The sequence below is a fragment of the Ceratosolen solmsi genome, unplaced genomic scaffold, assembly GCF_000503995.2.
Source record: "Ceratosolen solmsi marchali unplaced genomic scaffold, CerSol_1.0 scaffold6, whole genome shotgun sequence".
Classification (NCBI taxonomy): Eukaryota; Metazoa; Arthropoda; class Insecta; order Hymenoptera; family Agaonidae; genus Ceratosolen; species Ceratosolen solmsi.
In genome coordinates this window covers 10447538-10469749 of record NW_011948414.1, presented here as the reverse complement: position 1 = coordinate 10469749, position 22212 = coordinate 10447538, and the positions used below count along the sequence as shown (strand labels likewise).

General features: G+C 25.9%; 2 protein-coding genes across 3 annotated transcripts; one reads left to right on the top strand and one right to left on the bottom strand.

The window, feature by feature from the left end:
* Positions 1–892: 892 nt before the first annotated feature.
* BicD (Microtubule-associated protein Bicaudal D) lies at positions 893–11814 on the bottom strand. Of its 2 annotated transcripts, none has more exons than XM_011506931.1 (9): positions 11372–11814; positions 9805–9945; positions 9057–9635; positions 8614–8871; positions 8353–8499; positions 6049–6228; positions 5653–5923; positions 5248–5502; positions 893–2434 (listed from the first exon to the last, which is right to left on the bottom strand). In XM_011506931.1, exons 1-9 carry the CDS (start codon positions 11582–11584, stop codon positions 2124–2126), a joined length of 2355 nt encoding a protein of 784 aa, XP_011505233.1. In that variant the 5' UTR covers positions 11585–11814; the 3' UTR covers positions 893–2123. The 2 variants fall into 2 exon arrangements, with proteins under 2 accessions (XP_011505233.1, XP_011505234.1); XM_011506932.1 differs by having other exon boundaries at positions 5674–5923.
* A 4899-nt stretch (positions 11815–16713) lies between these two features.
* Mfe2 (peroxisomal multifunctional enzyme type 2) lies at positions 16714–21805 on the top strand. Its single transcript, XM_011506930.1, has 15 exons — positions 16714–16999; positions 17232–17369; positions 17441–17593; positions 17708–17980; positions 18091–18207; positions 18293–18423; positions 18627–18692; positions 18765–18822; positions 18926–19089; positions 19174–19297; positions 19547–19722; positions 19929–20105; positions 20759–21071; positions 21295–21389; positions 21464–21805. The coding sequence occupies exons 1-15, from the start codon at positions 16930–16932 to the stop codon at positions 21581–21583; spliced, it is 2175 nt and encodes a 724-aa protein (XP_011505232.1). The 5' UTR covers positions 16714–16929; the 3' UTR covers positions 21584–21805.
* Positions 21806–22212: the final 407 nt, after the last annotated feature.

Genomic DNA, 22212 nt, shown 5'->3' with positions numbered 1-22212 from the left:
CTCTCTCTCTCTCTCTCTCTCTCTCTCTCTATCTATCTATCTCTCATAATTCTTGATTAAACGCTTTCGCTCATTTAATAACTATTGAATGAACGTCATTAAAATGATTACAGATTAATACAGTGCAATAATCACTATTAATAGTCATCAATATAACTCTAATAAATTTGTTTAAGCGCTTGTTAAAAGAAAATTGCTAATTATTATAATTCTGTCTATTTGTAGTATCCTTTAATTTTCTAACAAAAAAAAAAAAAAAGAAAAGAAAAAAAAATCATTGAGATTTTAATCTCATTCAAGAAAATATATACATAAATAAAACGAATTATATATAATTTTATATGTGAATCATGCAGTCATAAGCGATCGGTTTTTTCTCTGTTTAAATATAACTATTTATAATTATAATTACATATAAATCATTTACAATTTACGTATAAACTTTTTCAGGATATTCTAGTCTATTGTTTATTTTCATTTATAATTAATTCAGCTGCTTTCGATGTCAATTAAAAAAACTTATCGCAAAGAATAAGACTTGGATGAATAAAATTTTCATTACATACATTATGTTAATTGCAACACGTGATTATAAATTAAAATAATAATATAATGCTTGCAACTATCCAAAATATTAAAGAAGTAGTTGACATAGTAGCATTATTTTCTTATACAGTTCACTATTATTCAAATATAATTAATAAATAATAAAATTCATAGAAAACGTAATTTCTATATTGTAAAAAAATCTATAATAAAATAATTGTATAAATTTCTCGAGCTTAATTTCATTATGACGAGGTTATAAAAATCTATAAATAAATTCAATAATCATTAAGTCAACATTCTGTAGTAAAAATAAAAAAAAAAAAATAATAAAAAAAAAAAAAGAAAAAAAGAAATTCGACTGACTGCACTGAATATATAATGTTCTGCGGCATTATATAAGTGTCACAATACATTATTGTTGAATCACATTGTCGTTTTTGCTCTAATTTGCTCTTAAATAAGCATCTTAATATTTTAAACTGGCGCAAATCATAAATATATGTATTATCATTTTATTTTTATAAAAGCAGTTAGTTATAAAAGTGAACTAAGTCTAGTTCCTGAATAAATTTGGTAATCAATATTTAGTGAAAAAGTCACTATAAAAATCAAGAATATTGAAAAATATATACCCAATCTTGACAATTTTTCATTCACATCTATACGACTTTCTCGACACGATAACTGTCTTTCAATATTTTATCAGTTCTCCTCTACGGAGATAAAAAAGTGGACAAGTAAATTGGAAAAATCTTTCTTTCAACATTTTACAATATTTTTCTTTTTCTCGCTGATGCACATAAAAAATTTCATAAGACGCAAATTCAGCGCAATTCAACATTCTAAAAATTTATCCACATTAAAGTGTGGTCACTATTTCGCGTCACTTGATACGTGGACTTTTATATCAGATTGCGATACGTCGTAACAACGGGCAAAAGTATCAACTATTGGTGATGAGATATGGAACAAGTTATGCAATATTATCATAAGGATTGCAATATGAACTCTCATGGCAAATACAATAGATTTCCAAACACTTGGCATAATCATATTGAAGTGATAAATTTTCGTATTTGACAATCAATGTATGGCTTCAAGAAATCCGTCTCTCTAACAGATTCCCTAACAGAATTTATACCATATAACAAAACTAATTCTCACGTATAAAGTGAAATGGTAAAAATTACTATACTTTTTGAAACTTTTCTGTTAGAATTGATTTCTTGTACTGTTTAGACTCGCAGAGAATATGATAAGCTCGGCAAAGTTTCTTATTTATTGCACATTCCAACTGAGTGAGTCTTACACGTGGCAATCGATTACTCGACTTTTACGAATTTCTCTGTCTATATATGTAAATCTCGTCATAGACTATTCGCTTGTCCATTAAAAGCTACTCCCTCGTTCATATTTATTCATCGACGCACACAATCGACACTGTCGGAAATGACTAAGTTGCTCAGTTGACAAATGGCAATGAAGCTTCAATATCTCTTAGACAGTCTGTCGAGTTCACCGTTGCAATCCCGGGGCTTCTCTCAAAATATCTTGCTCCACATCTTAACCATCTTCTAGAAAAATTCCCTGCCTTGATGGGGACGGTTCGTCTGATGGGAGAGCCTTCCACGGCCCCTGTTTCCGTTTCCTCCTCCTCCCCCGCCGCCGTTACCGGCGCTTGTCGGGTGCCTCCTTGTATTGCGCAGCTCCCTGTCGACCTCGAGTTCCTCTAGCTTCATTGTCAGGCCGAGTTTCTGCTGCACGGCAAGGCGTAGCAGCTGATTAAGAGTCTTGCGGTCTTCTTCGGCCACGGCGAGTTGGCGCTTCAGTTCGTCCTCCCGAGTCGCATTCTCCTCGCATCGCGCCACAAACATTGCGCGTAAACCTGCGTGTGGGCGAGTATTTTGTTAGAGGGGGGCCATTATTTAAACACGAAAGCAAAGAGACAGTGTGAGGAAGTAAGAGAGAGAGAGAGAGAGAGAGAGAGAGAGAGAGAGATGGAGAGGTTAAGAGTGGCAATAAAAGGAAGGGGCGAGGGGAAGGGCGAATATAAGAAAATGCGAATGAGAAAGGGGGATAAAGCGAGCTCCTATACGCAATGCGATAGATAAGATTTATATCGGGAAGGAGATTAGTTAACGACGATGGTGGTAAATATTTAATTCATTTATACAGAAATTGAAGCCCATTAATTCTCTTTAATTTAAACGCAATTTGTCATGTCAAAACATTAAAACCCTATATAAACTACAAATATTAACTGTTAAAAATTTCATTGATAAGATAATAAAAATTGAATAAAGTAAAGAATAATTTGTATTCATTTAAATTACAGACACGGATAAGTTATATTTCGTTTATGTTATATTTTAATTCACCTGCACATTTATAGAATTAGTCAATATTTTATAAATTATCTTACGTAAAAATTTTATCTATTTACTCTGACATTTAAAACAACAATAAAAATTGAACTTTCGTTCTTAATTCATATAAAAAATTGACACTAAATTTCTTTCTCGCTTTAATTAACTATATTACATAAAAATCAACATCACAACTCCTGCTTCATTATATCACGATGAAAATATTAATTATAATAATATAATACAATCATGTTACGTAACATCAAAAAGATTGGGATTTACACATATACATACAATATTCCATGTCCAATAATAATGATTATTTACATAAATTTATTGTTCACGTACACAGAAAAATTACATAAGGCTTCATTTATAAAAAATAATCATACTACTGAAAACTTGATGTTTAAATAAATAATATGTATTAATAATAAAATAGTCACAAATTAATTTGATTAAAAAACTGTTAATATTACTGTATTATTTGAAACTTCAATAAATAGATATATTTAAGTTTAGTTTTTCTATTGTTATTTTTAGGAATTGTTAAAGATTCTTTAAAGAGATTTGAACATGATTAAATACCAATAAATATTTATTACTTAAATAATTATGTTATTAATTTTAATTTATATTGTAATATGTATATACATGCACGCACGCATAGAAATCAAATTTAATTTATTTTTAGAAAATTTATTAAAAAAAACAGCTATAAGCAAATACGTTTGAATTAACATTATTTAAGAGGTTATAATAAATAATTACATTTTTGTATATACGTACACATACGCGCGCGCACACGCACACAGACACACACACACACACACACACACACACACACACACACACACACTCTCTCTCTCACTCTCACTCTCACTCACTCGCGCACATGCATATTTAAACAATTTTAGAATAGTTTTTATAAAAAAATTTAAAGAAATTCTATCAAAATTGTCCCTACCTACAACTGGTAGCGAAATTTTATACACAATTTCCAAAGAAATATGATCGAAATAAAGTAGGATTAATTAATACTTGATAATTAGATTCAATAATTGTAACAAATCTATACAAATTCAATGGAATATTGGAAAATAATTTTACATTAAGTAAGTTTAAAATACAACATTTACAAATAATAATCTGATTAAACTTTTAAAATAAATTTATTTAAAACAAATATTGCTATTAATCCAAAGAATTTACTGTTATTGAATTATTCAATAAACATAATATTAAACACTTTAATGTTAAATTCATTGTTTAAAAATACATCCATCGTCGTATTTAATATATTTTTGTACTATAATTGGCTATTTAATTTAAGAAAGTATCATTTTTGTCATTGTTGTAAAATAAAAAACGGAATTGTTCATCTTAATTACGTATAAGGAATTGAAATTATCGAAGTAATTCGTAATAATTATGTTTAAAATATTTAATAACATTTATTTACATATTAGAAGAGTAATTTTAAAACTTTATACAATATGAAAAATTCCTATTAATATTGATTACTCTTAATCTTTAAAATGCATGAAATAAAATTCTACTGACTTATACCAATATTATCACCTATTTATGTAAATTATTATTTGAACTTCTGGTAATTTTGTCAGCAATTCTTTACAACCATCAGAATGCAAATCACATAAGTTAATTCAATATACAGTTTAAATATTATATAAAAAATATAATTTATAAATATTGATAAATTTATCAATATTAGTAATATTGACTATGTCAATTTTATTCGATATTACCTGTACTCAGATCGAATATTCTTTATTATTACTAAAATTAATTTCTCCTATTAAAAAATACTTAATATATTATACAGTGTTAATGTATATAATACCGTTAAAAATTAAATAACATACAAAATCGAATGGCAAAAACAAAATTCAACTACAGATAACTAATGCTAAACCCAAATCGACAGTAACGCAACCGAATATTATTACGAGTATTGAAGTTATAGCTACACAGATATTTATGATTGTTATAAGAAAGCATTAGTTTAAGCACGTTAGTGGAAGATAAAGAGGGAAAAATAAACATATTATTAAACATATCTAAATAAATATATGAATAAGCTATAAATTAAAACATAATACTTTTAAGAATAGTGTGTATTCATGAAATTACAAACAAAAAAAACAAAAAATTCCAATAAAATCATAAAGCTTGCTAAATAAATACATGCCAATGAAAGCTTTTTGTGATACTAATTTGTTATACATATTTGCATTGTTACGTAAATAAAATTTTTAAAAAAATGAATAAATAAATAAAATTGTAGATGCAACATTGTAACTGTACTTACTTGAAAACGTTGCTGCACTTTCTTTCAATGATCTTAGCTCGTTTCTCAGCTTAACCATTGTTTCGTTAACAATAGTTTTTTCATTTTCATATTTGCTCTTGAGATTACTCAGCGCCACTTCTGCTGTATTTTTATTAGACTTCAAAACTGTTCTCAAAGTCGCTATTTGCTCTCGTTTGGCAGAAAGTAGCGCTTTCAATCGAATAACCTGCTCTTGTAATTCTGTTACTTCCAACTTATTCTCACTAACTGAGGCTGAAAGAATTTTTACATTTCACTACAGTTATTATATTATGTTATACAGTATTTTAAAATTTTAATTATAAACACATTTTAAGATTTAACTAAAGTTTGAAAGTACTACGAAATTCGAAATAAAAACGTTTCTATGAAAAAACACATTACATTTTAATTTTAAATTATCACCTTCGCACACAGTGCACATTTGAGTTTTGTTTCCCTTGAATTTGGACAGCTCGATTGTGTGCTCAACTGCATTCTTTAAATGTTTGATTTGATCCATGGCCGTCTCAATATTCTTGGTAATTTCTTTAGCTCTACTAAGACTTTCAAGATCTTTAATTTTGATGTCTGTCTTAAATAATGTTCTGCACCATTCAATTTTACTACCATCGTCTTCATTTTCAGGAACAATTTTTTCATGATCAAGTATAACCTAAAGATTGGCAGAATTAAGTTTAAAATTGCATGAAAAGAATTTTATTTACTAATTCGCTTATTAAATAAAACATAACATATTGTATGAAAAATTCTAAAATTTATCAAAACATTGTTACTTACTCTTGATGGTGTTTCACCATTCACTGTACAAACATGATGATAAAGCTGAGCGAGTTCATCTGACATGTTTTGAAGATCATTTTGGGCAGACTCTAATGAACTACCAGCTTCCGCAGCGAGTTTTGAAAGAATGCTAACATCCGACTCTAGTAACATGCTTCTCTGCTCCGTGTCCAAAAGCTGAAATTACACACACACGCGCACAAATGTATATATACATTTTATATGTATATGTATATGTATATTAATACTTAAGTACTATTACTTCAGTTTGGAAATCTAATTAATTAACCCTTTGAACACTAATTTTTACTTTCAAATTAATTAAAACCTTGTAATAAAAATGCTTTAAGAAATGCTATTTATAAATTAATAAATTAATGTTATATTAAGGGTAAAATTCTTTTTAATATAAAATTTTATATAACTACACTTGCTTTTCAATTTATTATTTTTAATAGCATTTTATAAAGAATTTCTATCGCATGAAAATTCAACATTTTCATTAATTACAAAGACAAGTGGTTAAAGGGTCAAAATCTTGCATGATAATTTATCATGTGGTATTAATAATAATTGTCAGTGCATCAAGAATTTAATGTAAACTTTATGCACTGCATTATATATAACTTATTTATTGTTGAAGTAATCATTCATTTCTGAGAAAAGGATCTTACAATGCAAGTTCTTATTGTTTCGTGCATTCAGACTCTACAAGAACGTAAAATATTATCATGCCATGTTAGCAGAAGATGAGACAAGTATAAGGTTCGAAGATTAGAGGAGTCATTTGAATTAAGTAAAATTTTTGTTATCGTATTTAATGATTTTGTTTAATAAATCAGTTATTCAAATATTAATGTAAAGGCTTACTAAAGAAATTGTTAAACATAATGCTTTTTATGCAATTTCAATAAAAATATAATGTAGTTTTTATGTCATCTATCATACTATATGCTTCGGAGATAAGCTTTTAAAATTTATTTAGCATGTTTATTCTAATTTTTAATATTTTTTCTAATTTTTCCTTTTTCTCTATGTAGATAGATCTATAAGTATAAATGAAAATTTTTATTTACCAAATTTATTAATTTTTGGTTTTTTTTTTTAAATTAAAATTTATATTAAATGCTACATTAATTTACAATATAAAAAGAATGATGTGTTTCGATTGACAGTGACTATTTTCTTGAAGAAAATAAAAAATTCAATATTTCATGTAATATTTCAATTTTATGAATATAACATTTTTTTCAGTTTTTGTTTTTTCAATTTTAAATCGCCTTTTATCTTTCCCTTTTACAAAAGAAAAAGAAAAGAAAAACTATTTACTACAAATCAATCGTATAGAAATTTTAAAGCACATTCTTGTGATGAAGTGATGCAATTCGATCGTTACCATTCGCTAGCAAGATGCAATGATATTTTGTTGCATAGAAATGATTTTTATCTCATCGTCTGCAATGCCATGTCAAGATTTTGTCAGTTAAAGCTGTATAAAGAGTATTCCAAAAGTCTAATTAAATAAATGCAAGATTCCAAATTATAGGTTCTGTTGCCATTTAACATAAATCAAGAAATTATTAATCAAATTATAATTTTACTACTTGTTATTTTGCATTTAATTTTCGATAATTCGTGTAATTAAATTTGTTCAAAACATAAAAGTAATTAAGATCAAAATATACTGTATAATAATAATATCTAATCATTTATGAAACAAAAATTCCTTATTCCAATGTAGTTTGAATAACAAAATTAAATTGCTTTCCTATATAATTATGCGATGCTCCTATATTGACTAAACATTATCAAATCTATGAAGTAGAATGAAATATTAAAATTTTAATTTTATCATATTTAGAATACCCTATATACAAGGCACGGTTAGGACAATGACAAGCTGTACGAATTCATTAGAGGAGGCAAAACCATATTAACAAATCAGTAAATACGTCAAGAGGATCACATTCCCCGACCTTTTCTTGAAGGCTCTTCTCTGATACAGGTATCTGAAATGTCACAATTTCTATTCAAATTTGGTATCTAAATCTTCCTTATGCCAAAAATTGTCTTGCATTAGCGATTCTTTTATTAAATAATAATTGTTTATGAAAATGAAATGTGTCGATTCATAAAATCATCACCCAGATAATATGAAATTGTAAAAAAGTACTTTTATGCAATAAATGCTTATTATTATTCTATATTTATTATTCTATCTGATAAAATAAAGTGAAAATGTCATCCGAGATAATATAAATTACTCCTGAGCTTCGAAATTAAAAATTTATTTAGTTTTACCTTATTACGAAGATTTGTCAGCTCTGTTCTTAAATGTTGGGTTGAATCTGAAATCGTCAGACCTTTCTCTAACTCAGCCAAATCCTTTTGAAGTTGTTGTAGTTCTTGAGCTGACATTGTACTCCATTGATGATATTGTATTACGGCCTACACAAAATACAAAAATTTACCATAAACTATAAAAACTTGTTGTTATTAATTAATATTATTATCTAATAAGTATCATAAGCAGTTGTAATAACTTGTATAATTTTATTTTACCAAATTAAGCTTATCAAGAGTTGTTTCATCATTTTGTTTTTTCGGTAGTTTGGAATGAATATGTTGCAACGATTGTACATGAGCTGCTAATTGAACAATTCGAGCTATGAAGGATTGTAATTCTGTTTGACTTTTTTCAACGGCACACTGAGATTCTTTTAAATTTTGCGTCAACATAGCCTTTTCGGTCTCAGCCATTTCTAGTTGCTTTTCAAGCTTCTTTAATTCATTCAAATGAATTTCCGAGAACAAGTCAACCTATTTGAAAAATCAATATTTTTAGTATTAAGAACATTTATTTCTTAAGTTATAGTGACATTATATTGCGCATGAATATAGTATATGAGATCAAATTAAAAATTTTTAACTTTTAAATGAATTTTCAAATTATAAAGTAATAAATTTAATAATCATTTATTAAACAATAAGTTTTATCTTCCGACCTGTTTATTCGCTGTTGAAGTTCCAGGCTCTTGAGTTTTCAAATCATCCTCAATTCTTTGTAATGCTGGAGAATCATCTTCGCCATCACTGCATATAGTTTGATCATCCGTAATACCTCGAATAGAAAGCGCAAGATTACTAAGGTTATAGATAGATTCACTGTTCATTCGTTGATCGAGCTCCTTTTTAAGAACATATTTTGCTTCTCGCTCCGCTTGCAGTGACTCTAACGCTTCTTCCATTTGTTTTTCAGCTATTTTTTTTAAATTTGATAACTCTTCAACTTGACTATTTAAAAGTTCGACTTCCTCTGTCAACCTGCGAATTTCATGTTTGGCACCTTCAAATTCAACCTGACTCGAGCGTAGAGTAGATACCTGTTTCTGCAAGGAAATGTTTTCGTCTTCAAGTTCTGTGTAGTCTTGAAGCAATCTCGTTTTACGAAATTTACATTCCTTAAGTTGGGTGCGTAAGCTTCTTCGCTCTGACTCTACTAAATAATTATCCTTACTAATGTCTTCTTTCTCTTGTAAAGCATGATCTCGTTCAGCTTCTACTCGTTCTAATTCGTGTCTTAACTAAAATGAATATACTAATTAATATAGTTTTATACACAAATAACATTAATATTACTTTATAATTTTAATATCGACATAAATATAAAAATTTGTATTAAAAATAAGCTAAGATACAACTAATTTACAATTATTGTACTTATTCATTATAATTATAAAATACATTTATTACCTGTTTTACTTCGTTTTCAAGTTCAATAATTTCAGTTTGTAAACTAGTTTCACGCGCAGCACTTTCATGTAATAAGCTCTCTTCTTGTTCAATGCCACTACGTGTTGTCAATTTTGTAGTTGTTTGATATTTTATTAAAGCCTGGAAATAAAATTAAAAATTAAAATTAAAAATAAATTTAAAAATTAATCACAATCTCGTTAAAATGTGGATATCTGTTATAATTTTTTAGTTCAATAAACAGTGCATAAATAGTTTCTAAAAATCAATTAAATATTTGTATTTAAAAATACATTAAAAATTGGAATATATTTTCAATTATATGTATAATGAATTTGTATTTGTGAATTTATTAATTTCACGAAATTGCAAGTCATCAAAGACAATTAAAAATGTTAAATAATCATTTAAAATGACTACAGCATAAAATAAAATTATACAATAAAGCATTGTTCTATTTTTTAAATATATGTCTTTAACTTGTAAAAAAAATTATTATTTAAGCTTAGCATATATAGAATTTGGAATACCTTTAGTACTCAGTTACGCTTATATATCTTGGATAAAGTTAATATAAGTTATAACAAAATGGATATTTAAAATAAATATTAAATGATAAATTGAATGGTATTTTCAATCAATAGTACAATATAAATTTTTATAAAATATTTTATGTCCATAGTAATATAATTCAATAAACGTAATTATATAAAGTCTTAATATTCACATCACTACCATAATTGACAAATAAAAAATTAATTAAAATCGTTTATGTGCAAATCTAGCATACATTATTTAAAATAATATAATACTTATTTAGATACTGATTAAGATAAAAAGTATATCGTTATGTTTCCATTTAAAAAAATTATAAAACAATCATTATCGATATACGCTGATTAACCAAACGTCGCTTTAATTTAAGGGTATCGATGAAATTAATTAAATAAAACATTAAAATATATCTTAAACAATTAATATTGTGAAATAAATGTAAGAAAAATATTTGATAGTTAATACAAACAAAAAAAAAAAAAAGAAATAATAATTTCACCTTGTATTAATAACAAAATAATACTCTATAATTTATCTTTAAAAAAATACTAAAAAAAAAAAAATTTAAACATGCAAATCAATTCATTTCCATTAAAGCAATTAGTATTTATTACATCAATAATCTTTACTCGATATAAAAATTCTAATATTCCATTATTTTAAAAGAATATCTTAAATTTTATTATGAAATATTAAATTATCGTTAATTCAAGTCAGCTGCTTATAAACTCTAACAAGCAGATAAATTTGCAGACATGGCAAAAGTTGTTTGAATTTGTCATCAAAAGAAATATAAAAATGGCCATTTACAATAATAATTTAAATAAGGATAGAGGAGGATTGAAATATGTCAGGTGAAAATGAATCCGACATACACACTTTGCTTGTAATCACATAAAAATGATATTTTATGACTTGAAATTCCAGAGTTTGAGCTTCTATCGGCCAAACAGAAAGCTCCGCAATTTAAGTAATAATCGGCTAAAAACTATTTCATAAGAAGCACACTAACCTCTTGAGTAATGTCGAGCTCGTGCTTGGTGTTCTCGTAGAGTCCCTCCAGCTCGTTGCATCTTTGTTGTAGCGTGGATTTTTCCTCGAGCAGGGCGAGTCCGTACTGTGCCGACTGGATCTTCTCCGTGGACGCGAGGTCGAGTTCCCGTGACAGGCGCTCGATCTCGGAGCGCAAATCGGACAGCAGTGCTTCGTCCGTCGTCGCGGTCATCTCTCGGCCGCGTACTCACGCTCGACGTCTCGATTAACCTCGCTCGCGCGTATTTTCCTCGTTGACAGTTGGACGGCGACGCCCAGGTTAATGCGACAGGCCTAAACAAACATGCGACAACGTTACCGCGACGATCCCCGTGATGTCTCCAGCTCGCCCATTTTGGACTGCTTCACCGGGAACATTCCTTCTCCCTCTCTGTCTCTCCCTGCTCTCGCCCCTCTCGCACTCTCGGCAATCCTCTTGCCCCCCTCGCTGCCACCGCACGTTCTTACTTACTCTCTCTCTCTCTCTCTCTCTATCTCTCTCTCTCTCTCTCTCTCTCTCTCTATTTCTATCTCTATCTCTCGTAGAGGCACTTTTATTTACACAATCCTTTTATTCGGCCCCCGCTACCCGGCACTCGACGGGGCTTACAAGGTCGCCGCGGACGTCGTCGAGGATAGATCAGCAGCTAACTTATACGCTCTCATAATCTCATAATTCCGTTTCTGAAATTCCTGATGCGTCGCGCGAGGGACCGGATGGACACGCATGGCTCTCCTTCACTATTCGTCTCTTTTTCTCTCGCCATATCCTTGTAACGCGCACACTCGGCTTACCGCTTTACGAAACAATCTCATGTATATGGATTCCTTTTAAAAACCACCGCTGCTCGTCGACACACGTATTTACCTTCGGCATCGGAGAGAGCAAGTGCCGAGAGGTTCGATAATATCACATTTCTTCAAATGGGACCAATCGCATGCGACTCGATAGCATTATTACATTCTTTCTTTTTTTTCCTTTTTTTTTTTTTTTTTTTAACAAGTTTTATATGAGCGAGCATTACGAACACCTGACACTTTTGAGATTTATCGTAAATAAACAGTTCTAATTATAAATTAGATTGTGAAGTATCTATGCTACTTCACTGGCTTTGATTCAATTAATTCAATTCACAATGAAACATTCTCTCAAGTTCTATATAATTGAACGTTGTTTAACAAAGCCTGATTGGAATTTTAATTTATTAGTATATTTAATAACAATATGTTAATAACAATATTTTTTTACAGCAGCAGTAGCAGCAGCATTTTAATAGCATTTGTAAGACAAAAGTGCGTACTTGTTTGAAATGATAACCCAAATTTACTTACCAAGTGTTCGAAAGAGGCACGTGTGCAAGTCAAGTGTAATTTCTCTCGCGTACTAAAGTTTTTTTAAAACGCCAATACCCAAGAACAATTACTTTTTTAATTACTTATATTGAGATACTTGAATAATAATAATAATAATAATAATAATAATAATAATAATAATAATAATAATAATAATAAAAAATATGTACAATAATTTTAAAATTAATAAAAGAAGGGAGCGATTGTTTTGACGATTGAATTTTTTTCAATTTTAATTGAACTGTCATTTCTTTATAGTTTCAAAGTTTCAATGTACATTTTTCGTCAATTAAAAAACTTTTAATTTTTAAGTTAAAAAAAAATTCTAGATATATCGATAAACTATAAGTTATTTGTTCAATAAACTACTTAGAAATGTAATGACACTTTTAAAAAGTCTTCGTTATCTCACTTGTATCGCCTTAATAATTTTGCCTTTTCAATGATAATCAAAAATTGTCAAGTATTTTTGTTAAAATTAAAAAACAATAGGGAACTCAATTAATTGGATTAAGAGCTTATTAATGAACTAGATAATTTAATGAAAGCTTTAAATGCAATTAAGTATTAATAAATATTGGTAATATTAAACAATAGATATTGTATTTAATACGATATTTTCTATTTAACGTACGTCTTAAAATTTACATACTTTTTCATCTTTTGTTCATGTGCAACTAATCGCCTGAACATTTATTCATACATTTTCATACACTTTTATTTAGATAGGAAATTTTTGATCAATTACAAGGTAGTTTTTTTATTTAACTGAAAAGTAGTAAGGCATAATTTTAATTTGTGTTATGCTTATTATTACAATTATCATTGAAAACTAATTACCATATTTCGATGTAAAAGATATCTAATATTTTTAGATTAAATTTAATTTACATAAAATAAATTCGGGCTGTTATATTTATTTATGTTATAGATAGAATCTTAAAAATATTTTTATTACATTAAAAGTTCAAATTTTTAAAGTAAAAAATAATTTCGTGTATGATTACTAATGATAATTTAAATTCGTTATTAAAATGACAATAAAACAAAAAACAAAACAAAAAAAATTAAATTGACAAATTAATAATTATAAATGAATATAATAAGGAAAAATGTAAAGAATAAGTACTTGAATAAAGTGTTAAAATAAAAAATTTAAATTAAAATAAAAGACATAAGACTTTACATAAAACTTATACTGAATTTTATATTATTTAATTATAATTGAATTGTAAAAATTTCAAATAATATCAAATTAATTCCAAAATACTTAATAATCACAATATTTAATTATCTATTTAAGTCTCTATGTATTCTTTAATGCTTAAAATAAATTTCGCAATAATGTGAAATGATATTCCATCTAAAGTTATTTATAGAATCTCGATCTATTTTTAAGAATAATTTTCTTTAAATAGTTTGACATATAATAGTGATAGTATATAAAAGTGGCCGTATATGCTGAATATTTATCTTGCTAAAACTTCATTTAATATAAAGAATTAGTTTACAATTCATCCTTATAATATATGTAACAATAAATACAAGATATCAAATATAAATTAAGTAAATATAAAAAAAAAAAAAAAAAAAAAAAAAAAAAAAAAAAAAAAACAATAATTAATATACATTCGGTTTATTAGCTATCAGCTATACAGCTTCAATTAGCTATTAACATACTTTCACTATTAACTTTTACTATTAACATTTGTATATTTGTTGTGTGTTTTCTTTTAAAGCTTAATAGTTATTGTAAAAAAAATCGTTATCTTGCTCTCTTTCTATATTTATTAAATATAATAATTTATAAGTAACAATAGAAGCAATGTCTTCATTTTCTTTCGAATAAATTTTTTTAATATTATAATATCTAATTCAGGAGGATCTATGACAATAATTTTGACAAAATTAGAGACTTAAACAATGGTGATGCCAATAATATAATTATAGCTATATATTAATCTGAAAATGTAATTTAATTGTGAAGCAAGTGTAATATGTTATTACCTAACTGCTAATTAACCTAATCAAATAGCGAACACGAAGAAAATAAATTTATATTTTGCAATATTGTAACGACATTATTTATTATCGTTTATATAGATTTTTAAAACCATTGATAGAATAGGCTAAGCGAATAATGCGATTATTTGCACAAAGTTGGCTTTATATGTATTCTTTAAGTAATACTTATTACGTTCAATTTATAGTATAACTTAAACCGTAAAATAATTTTATATAATATTCTTCATTTTTTTTTTCGTTTTTATGACGAAATTCTATGTATAAAGAAAAGTCAGCATTTAAAAGATTTATTAACATTAAAATAATATTGAGGTTTTTAATTTAAATATTATTTTACTTATATTTGTATAAAATTTTTAACTGGCTCAAATATAAAAATTACTAAAATTTTCATCGTAAAATTGTGTTCAATGAAATGAAATTAAGTATTCAGTAGCGAAAATCATATAAACTTTTTTAAGAGAGATTAAACATGTAAAAGATCTTTCATTAGCAATTAATAACATAAATTAATTTACGTGTTTGGATTTCGAAATAAAAATACCAATTTAAAAATTATTTGTTTTATTTTAATTCATATTTGATAGTCGAGTATCAAGATCATTTTAAGTCATAAATAAAATAAATAATTAATAATTACAAAATACTGTTAATACGTTTATTAATATTTATTTATATTATATTATTTAATACGAAAGAAATTTAGCTGCGAAAGTTAACTTAAGTTCAATTAGTAATGCAATGTATTTAATCTGAAATTATCAAAATGTTTTTACTTAAAGAAGTTAAAAGTCTTTTTATATAGTAATTGTTTTTAAATAAAATATTTATTTTACATGGATAAACCATATGATTTAAAACTAACTATTTAATGTAATAATTCACTCGGTAATGAAATACCATAAGAAAAATATTATCCGTATCATTAATTTGAATAAGGCTATTGTAAAATAATTTTTTATTCAACTTTAAAATTTAAAGTATGCAATGCAAAAAATTATTAAAGAATTATTTTTTTAATAATTACAGACAGATATACACTGTAGTAGAAAACTCATTATATGAATTAATAATAAAATTTTTTAGGTAATAAAGTATATTGAAAAACAGGTATTATATTGATAAAAAATGTTTATATATTCATTGATTAATTAATTCATTTGTCGAATATTTTATTTTATTGATTAGGAATATTAATTTTACGAATAAAAAAATTATTACATATATAAATTACAAAAATTTTCTAAGGAAATTAAATTACTTTTAAAGGTTAAATTTATTATTACAATTTTTTATTCACCAAAGAATTATCTTTAAGTAAAATCTTATACGCTGTCTTCATTTATATTATTTTATAAATAATTTGTAAACTTAGTAACCAGTGCGTTTAATCATTTTTATAATTGCGTAGACGAATATAAGTGTGGAAGCGAATGTGGTTATATTCCATTAATTCAAAATTGGAATGGGAAAAATGGAATTATTTTAAGAAATTTAGAAAATGTAGATCAAGTTGATTATAAACTTTGTGTAGAAGAAAATCCTTAATAACTTATGCAATATTAGCCCTTATGTAATAAAGTCAATTAGAAACGAAATAATAATTCGCTAATGTGTTAAATAATGTGACAAAAAAAAAAAAAAAAAAAAAAAAGAAGAAAACATTAAAAATTGTAAATGTATGATTAAAGTATATATAACATTAATCAATTCTAATTTTTTATTATTTGTTATTTTCAGGTCAGTATTTTATTCCAAATTTTGCTGGATTTCATTGCATGAAATAAGAAATATATAAAAAATAATTATCCTACGGGAGATATTCTTTTACGAAAATACTGTACATTGTCAAACGTAGTCAAACGTAACAACAATAAATTTTGGGGATATTGACAATGTCAAATGATCGAAAAGGAATGTTGGATATTAAAAAAAAGTAAAATAGCATTGGAGGGGATTAAACAGACACCAATCAGAAAAGTTTGCATATTTTTATCAGAAAAAAAAACCAATCTCTTTAAACATAAAATGATTCTTGATTAGAATATTGCCATTTCATCCTATGCAATTTTTTTTTTTCACTCATCAAGAGGTGGTGTTTTATATTTAGGAATAAAGTTTCATAAACCAATTAAGACTATTAATTGTAAAATATAAAATATGGTAACCGATAATATAAATTCTTTGAGGTTCGTTGGTCGCGTTGTAATTGTTACTGGTGCTGGAGCAGGTACTTATTATTCAATATTTGTAATATAAAATATATGTTCATGTATGTCTGTACAATGTTTATCTGTATTATTAATAGAAAATTATTTTCTTTTATTTTATCTAATTTAAATTAATATAATATATTTTTAATTTAAATTATATTTTAAAATTAATTTCATAAAAACTTATAATTAATATTAATTTAAGTAATTTAAGAAATATGAAGTACATATTTGGTTACTTTACTGTAGGTTTAGGAAGAGCATATGCACTTTTATTTGGATCAAGAGGGGCTAGCGTCGTAGTTAATGACCTCGGCGGTAGCATTCATGGAGATGGAAATAGTAATAAAGTAGCAGATGTCGTTGTTGAAGAGATCAAAAGAAATGGTAAAATTAATTGTATTATATCTTATTTATTAAAATTTCTTTGTGCATGTTAACAAATTTTGCATTTTTAGGAGGTAAAGCTGTTGCTAATTATGATAGTGTTTTGGATGGCGATAAGATAGTAAAAACTGCAATTGATGCTTTTGGAAGGATAGATGTTGTTGTTAATAATGCTGGAATTTTAAGAGATAAATCTTTTACAAAAATGACAGATACCGATTGGAGTAAGTTTTTCATTAAAATATAAAATTTATTTTAATTTATTCAAATTCACATATACATTTTTTATAGATACAACATATAATTTTTATTTTAGTAAAGGTATATATTCTTTATAGATCTTATTCATGATGTACATTTAAAAGGTTCGATGAAAACTACTAAAGCTGCGTGGCCGTACTTTCATAAACAGAATTATGGTAGAGTAATATTAACTTCCAGTCATAGTGGTCTTTACGGTAATTTTGGACAAGCAAATTATAGTGCAGCCAAAATGGGACTTGTTGGCTTTGCAAACACTTTGGCCATCGAAGGAGGAAAAAAAAATATCTATACAAATGTAATTATACCAATTGCTGGTTCTAGACTAACAGAAGATATTCTTCCTCCTGGTTTGTTTTGATTATTATAACATATATATATATATATATTAATTTTCCAATTTTTTAATCATTTTTTATAATTCATTATTTCTTAACTTAATTTTCTTATATTTTAAAAGATCTTTTTGAACAATTGAAGCCAGAATATATAGCTCCAGTAGTAGTATGGTTATGTCATGAAGACTGTTTAGAAAATGGTTCGATTATTGATTCTGCTGCTGGTTGGGCTGGAAAAAGTGAGTTATGAATACTTTTCAATAATGTCGCTTGTATTAATTAAAATCTATTCATACAATAAAATTAAAAAAATTCATTATAAAGGTCAAATCGTTCGATCGAATGGCTGTGTATTAAAGAAGACTCTTAGTGATGAAGTAACTCCTGAAGCTGTCAGAGAAAATTGGATAAATATAACTGATATGTCTAATCCTAAAACTTTTGACACAATACAAGTAAGATAATGGTTATATGCTTCAAGAATTCTTTTCATTTTTATTTATTTGTAAAACATTATTGAATATTTTAAACAAAATACATGTACATTATTTTTATTTGTTACACATTCAAACTGAATTTTTATTATTAATATTATCTCTTATTATTATCGAAATAATATTTTTTATTCAGTCATTTAGTTTAATTTAATATTTTAAAGGAAGTTACTGCTGAAATAATGACGAGCGTAGAAAAATTAAAAGATGGAAATTCAGCCTCAAATAAGGTATATTTAAATTAAATTAACTTAATACATTTATTTAAAGTTTTGATATAATTATTTAAAAATATATGTTAGGATGTGATACTAAGAACAAACTATCAATCCCGTGATGCTATTCTTTATGCTCTTGGAGGTAATGAAATTATTAATATAAATTGAAATGTGTTCAATTTAATAGTTTTAATTATTAAGAAATAAAATGTATTTGTAACAAATTGTATTTATGTAAAAATTAGTTGGTGCTTCGATATCAAAACCAGAGGATATTCAGTATTTATACGAAAACCATGAAAATTTTTCACTTTTCCCAACGTTTTATGTAACATTTGGACCGATAGGCTGTATGTCCTCCAATCTTTTGGAAGATGGAATTCCAGGGCTCCAATTAGATCCTTCAAAGGCATATTTTTATACCCCACCATTTATCAAATTTTATAAATACATATCTATATTTTACTAATCATTATGTTAATGTAAATTTTAGATACTTCATGGTGAGGAATATTTGGAAATCCATAAAAAATTGCCAACAGAAGGAAAAGTTGAAAGCCGATTTAGAATAGTAGATGTATTAAATAAAGAAAAAGGAACTGTAATTCTTGTGCAATGTTCGTACATATTAATTTTATGTTTTATTTATTTTAATTTATTTTAAACTATTTTTTAAAATTTCAAATTAAAGTTATAAGTATAATAAAGTTCTGAAACTAAAATTAAAATAAAAGCTCTATCTATATAGTAATATATAAATTGGGCTTTATGATATAGTATATATGTTTATAATATAACATTGTTTGAGCATTAAATAATTGTAAATTAAAATTTGTAACGACTGTATTATTAATTAACGTCATTAGATGAAACATACGACTTAACAACTGGGGATAAACTTGCAACTCATCAAATATCAATTTTTGTAATTGGATCTAATGGATTTGGAAATACTCGTAATTCACCTCATGTCATTCCATGTATTGATCCTCCAAAACGAAAACCATGCGCTTCTATTACTGAAAAAACAAGTGCTGATCAAGTTAGTATAATAATTCTTAAATTATAATTGAAATAAAATTGTGTTCTGTAATTTATTAAATGTAGAATAAACATGACATTCAAATCTTCATAATAAACAATATTTTATAGTATACAAACTTTATAGTAAGCAAATCTTTATCAATTTTATACTATTTTATTTGTAATTTATTGTTCTTAGAAACCTTTATATATAATTTTTTACAGGCAGCTCTTTACAGATTGAATGGAGATTTGAATCCACTTCACATTGATAATAATATTGCAAATATGGCAGGATTTTCTCAACCAATTTTACATGGTTTATGCTTCTTGGGTTTCTCAGTACGTCATGTTTTACAAACTTTTGCCGGAGGAGATCCAGATTTGTTAAAATCATTGAAGGTAAATTTTCTTATATTTTAATATGAAAAACTTAAATACTGCTTTTAAAAGATAATTCGGGCTAATATTCTATTAGCTAAGCACAATTTTAAAGTAATTTCTTTTCAAAATTACTATTAATACTATTATAATTATAAATTAATGATACCAATAATTGAGAAAATCTATTTTATTCTATATAATTTATCAATTACTTATGCAATTACGTATTTATCTGTATGTCATGATCAAGCAGTTTATTCAACAATGAGTTTTAATTTTGTTTTCAACAAAATTTCAAATCAAAAGAAAATAATAACTAGTTGTAGAAATTCTATTAAATATAGCAAAATTAAATTACTTGAATTAATAAGTTTACATATGCATCTTTTAAATAGTAAAATTTGAGACGTCCAACGGGAGTATCCGGAATAAATTGTGACATGAGTAAGCATTTCGTCATAACCTTATTTGTATGTACTACTTCAATTAAATAGTTAGCGTTAAAATAGATTTATTTATTAAAGAAATTGAATTTCTTGGTAAAGTATAAATCATCGTTAGCGTATAGATTTACATTTAACTGAAAATTGAGAAAATTTACAAGTGATAATTAAATTAATAGATATTACAGTACTCACAATATTTAATATGATTATACTATTTGTGTTTAGGTTAGATTTGCAAAACCTGTTATACCGGGACAAACACTTCGTACCGACATGTGGCGTAATGGTGATAGAATTCATTTTCAAACTTCAGTTCTAGAAAACAATTCAAATGTGATAACTGGTGCTTACATTGATTTAAAAGAAGTCAGACCAGTGCCAATAAAGCCAAACTTATGTTCTTCAATAAGTTTAAAGAGTAATGCAGTCTTTGATCAAATGGCTGATTATGTTAAATCTCATCCAGATGAAGTTAAAAAAATTAATGGTGTATTCCATTATATTGTTACCCAAAATGGAGAACCTCAAGTGGATTGGAGTAAGTACATATTATTTTATAAAAGTTATACTTACTGATAATTGAAAACTAGTCCAATTTGATTTTGTTGTACTTAAAATTATTAACATAAATAATAAATAAAATATAATTTCGTATTTAATCACCTATTGTTATAATTTCATTAAAAGTATTTTTGTAGATAGTTAATTTTATTGTATTATCAAGTTACATTATATTCAACAATTTTTTATTTATTGTTTAGCATTGGATTTAAAAAAAGCTGTTGTTTACAAAGGGAAACCAAAAGAAAAAGTTGATACAACACTTACTATTGATGATAATGATATGGTCGAATTGGTACGAATGATTTTATATTATTTAAATTCCAATATATTTGATAAGAAATGTCATTAGAAACATTTATTTTTCAGGCTCTTGGAAAGTTAAATCCACAAATTGCATTTATGAGAGGGAAATTAAAGATTAAGGGAAATATTATGTTAACCCAGAAGTTAAAAACATTATTAAATGTTAATAAACCAAAATTGTAAACAGAAACTTAACAGTTGTTTGGAAGTACGGGATGTATTATAACTATTTTTCAGTTTATATTATAATTTTAAGTTTGCACATGTTATTTACTAATTTTAATCATTCCTATTTAAAAGTAATGGGATTAATAGGAGGAATAAATTTGGGACTCAAAGTATTGTACAAGAATATTTTATAATAAATATAAAAAGAAATTTTACAAATTTTGTTTAAAAAATATATTATGTGTTTTTCTATCTATATCCATGTATGTATGTACTTAAGTTATTTTTTTATTCAAATAAATTTTAACATCATTATCATTAACAATTACATGTATCTCATTATTTATTTTATTAATTATATTTATTTTATCTATTGGACAGTGTAATCAAATTAAAAAGTAAATGCCTGTTTTTGAAAATTACCTAAAATTATTTTAAAATGTTAATTATTCATGTTAAAATTGATAATTAATTAATATTCGAATATGAAAAATATAAAATAGATACATTTTTAAAAATGAAATTACTTTAATTTATTAAGAATAATTAAAAAAACAAAAAAAAAAAAAATTTAGATACTGTATATAATAATAACGATAACAATAACAAATCAAATACGGCTTTATTAATTATAAATACGTCAT

Coding starts and splice junctions, on each gene's coding strand:
- BicD (XM_011506931.1), bottom strand. CDS start 11,584: ATGACCGCGACGACGGACGAAGCACTGCTGTCCGATTTGCGCTCCGAG. Junction 9,946..11,371: donor AGCTCGACATTACTCAAGAG/GTTAGTGTGCTT, acceptor TTTTATTTCCAG/GCTTTAATAAAATATCAAAC. Junction 5,924..6,048: donor ATGGTGAAACACCATCAAGA/GTAAGTAACAAT, acceptor GCCAATCTTTAG/GTTATACTTGATCATGAAAA.
- Mfe2 (XM_011506930.1), top strand. CDS start 16,930: ATGGTAACCGATAATATAAATTCTTTGAGGTTCGTTGGTCGCGTTGTA. Junction 18,693..18,764: donor GAAATTCAGCCTCAAATAAG/GTATATTTAAAT, acceptor AATATATGTTAG/GATGTGATACTAAGAACAAA. Junction 19,298..19,546: donor AACTGTAATTCTTGTGCAAT/GTTCGTACATAT, acceptor TAACGTCATTAG/ATGAAACATACGACTTAACA.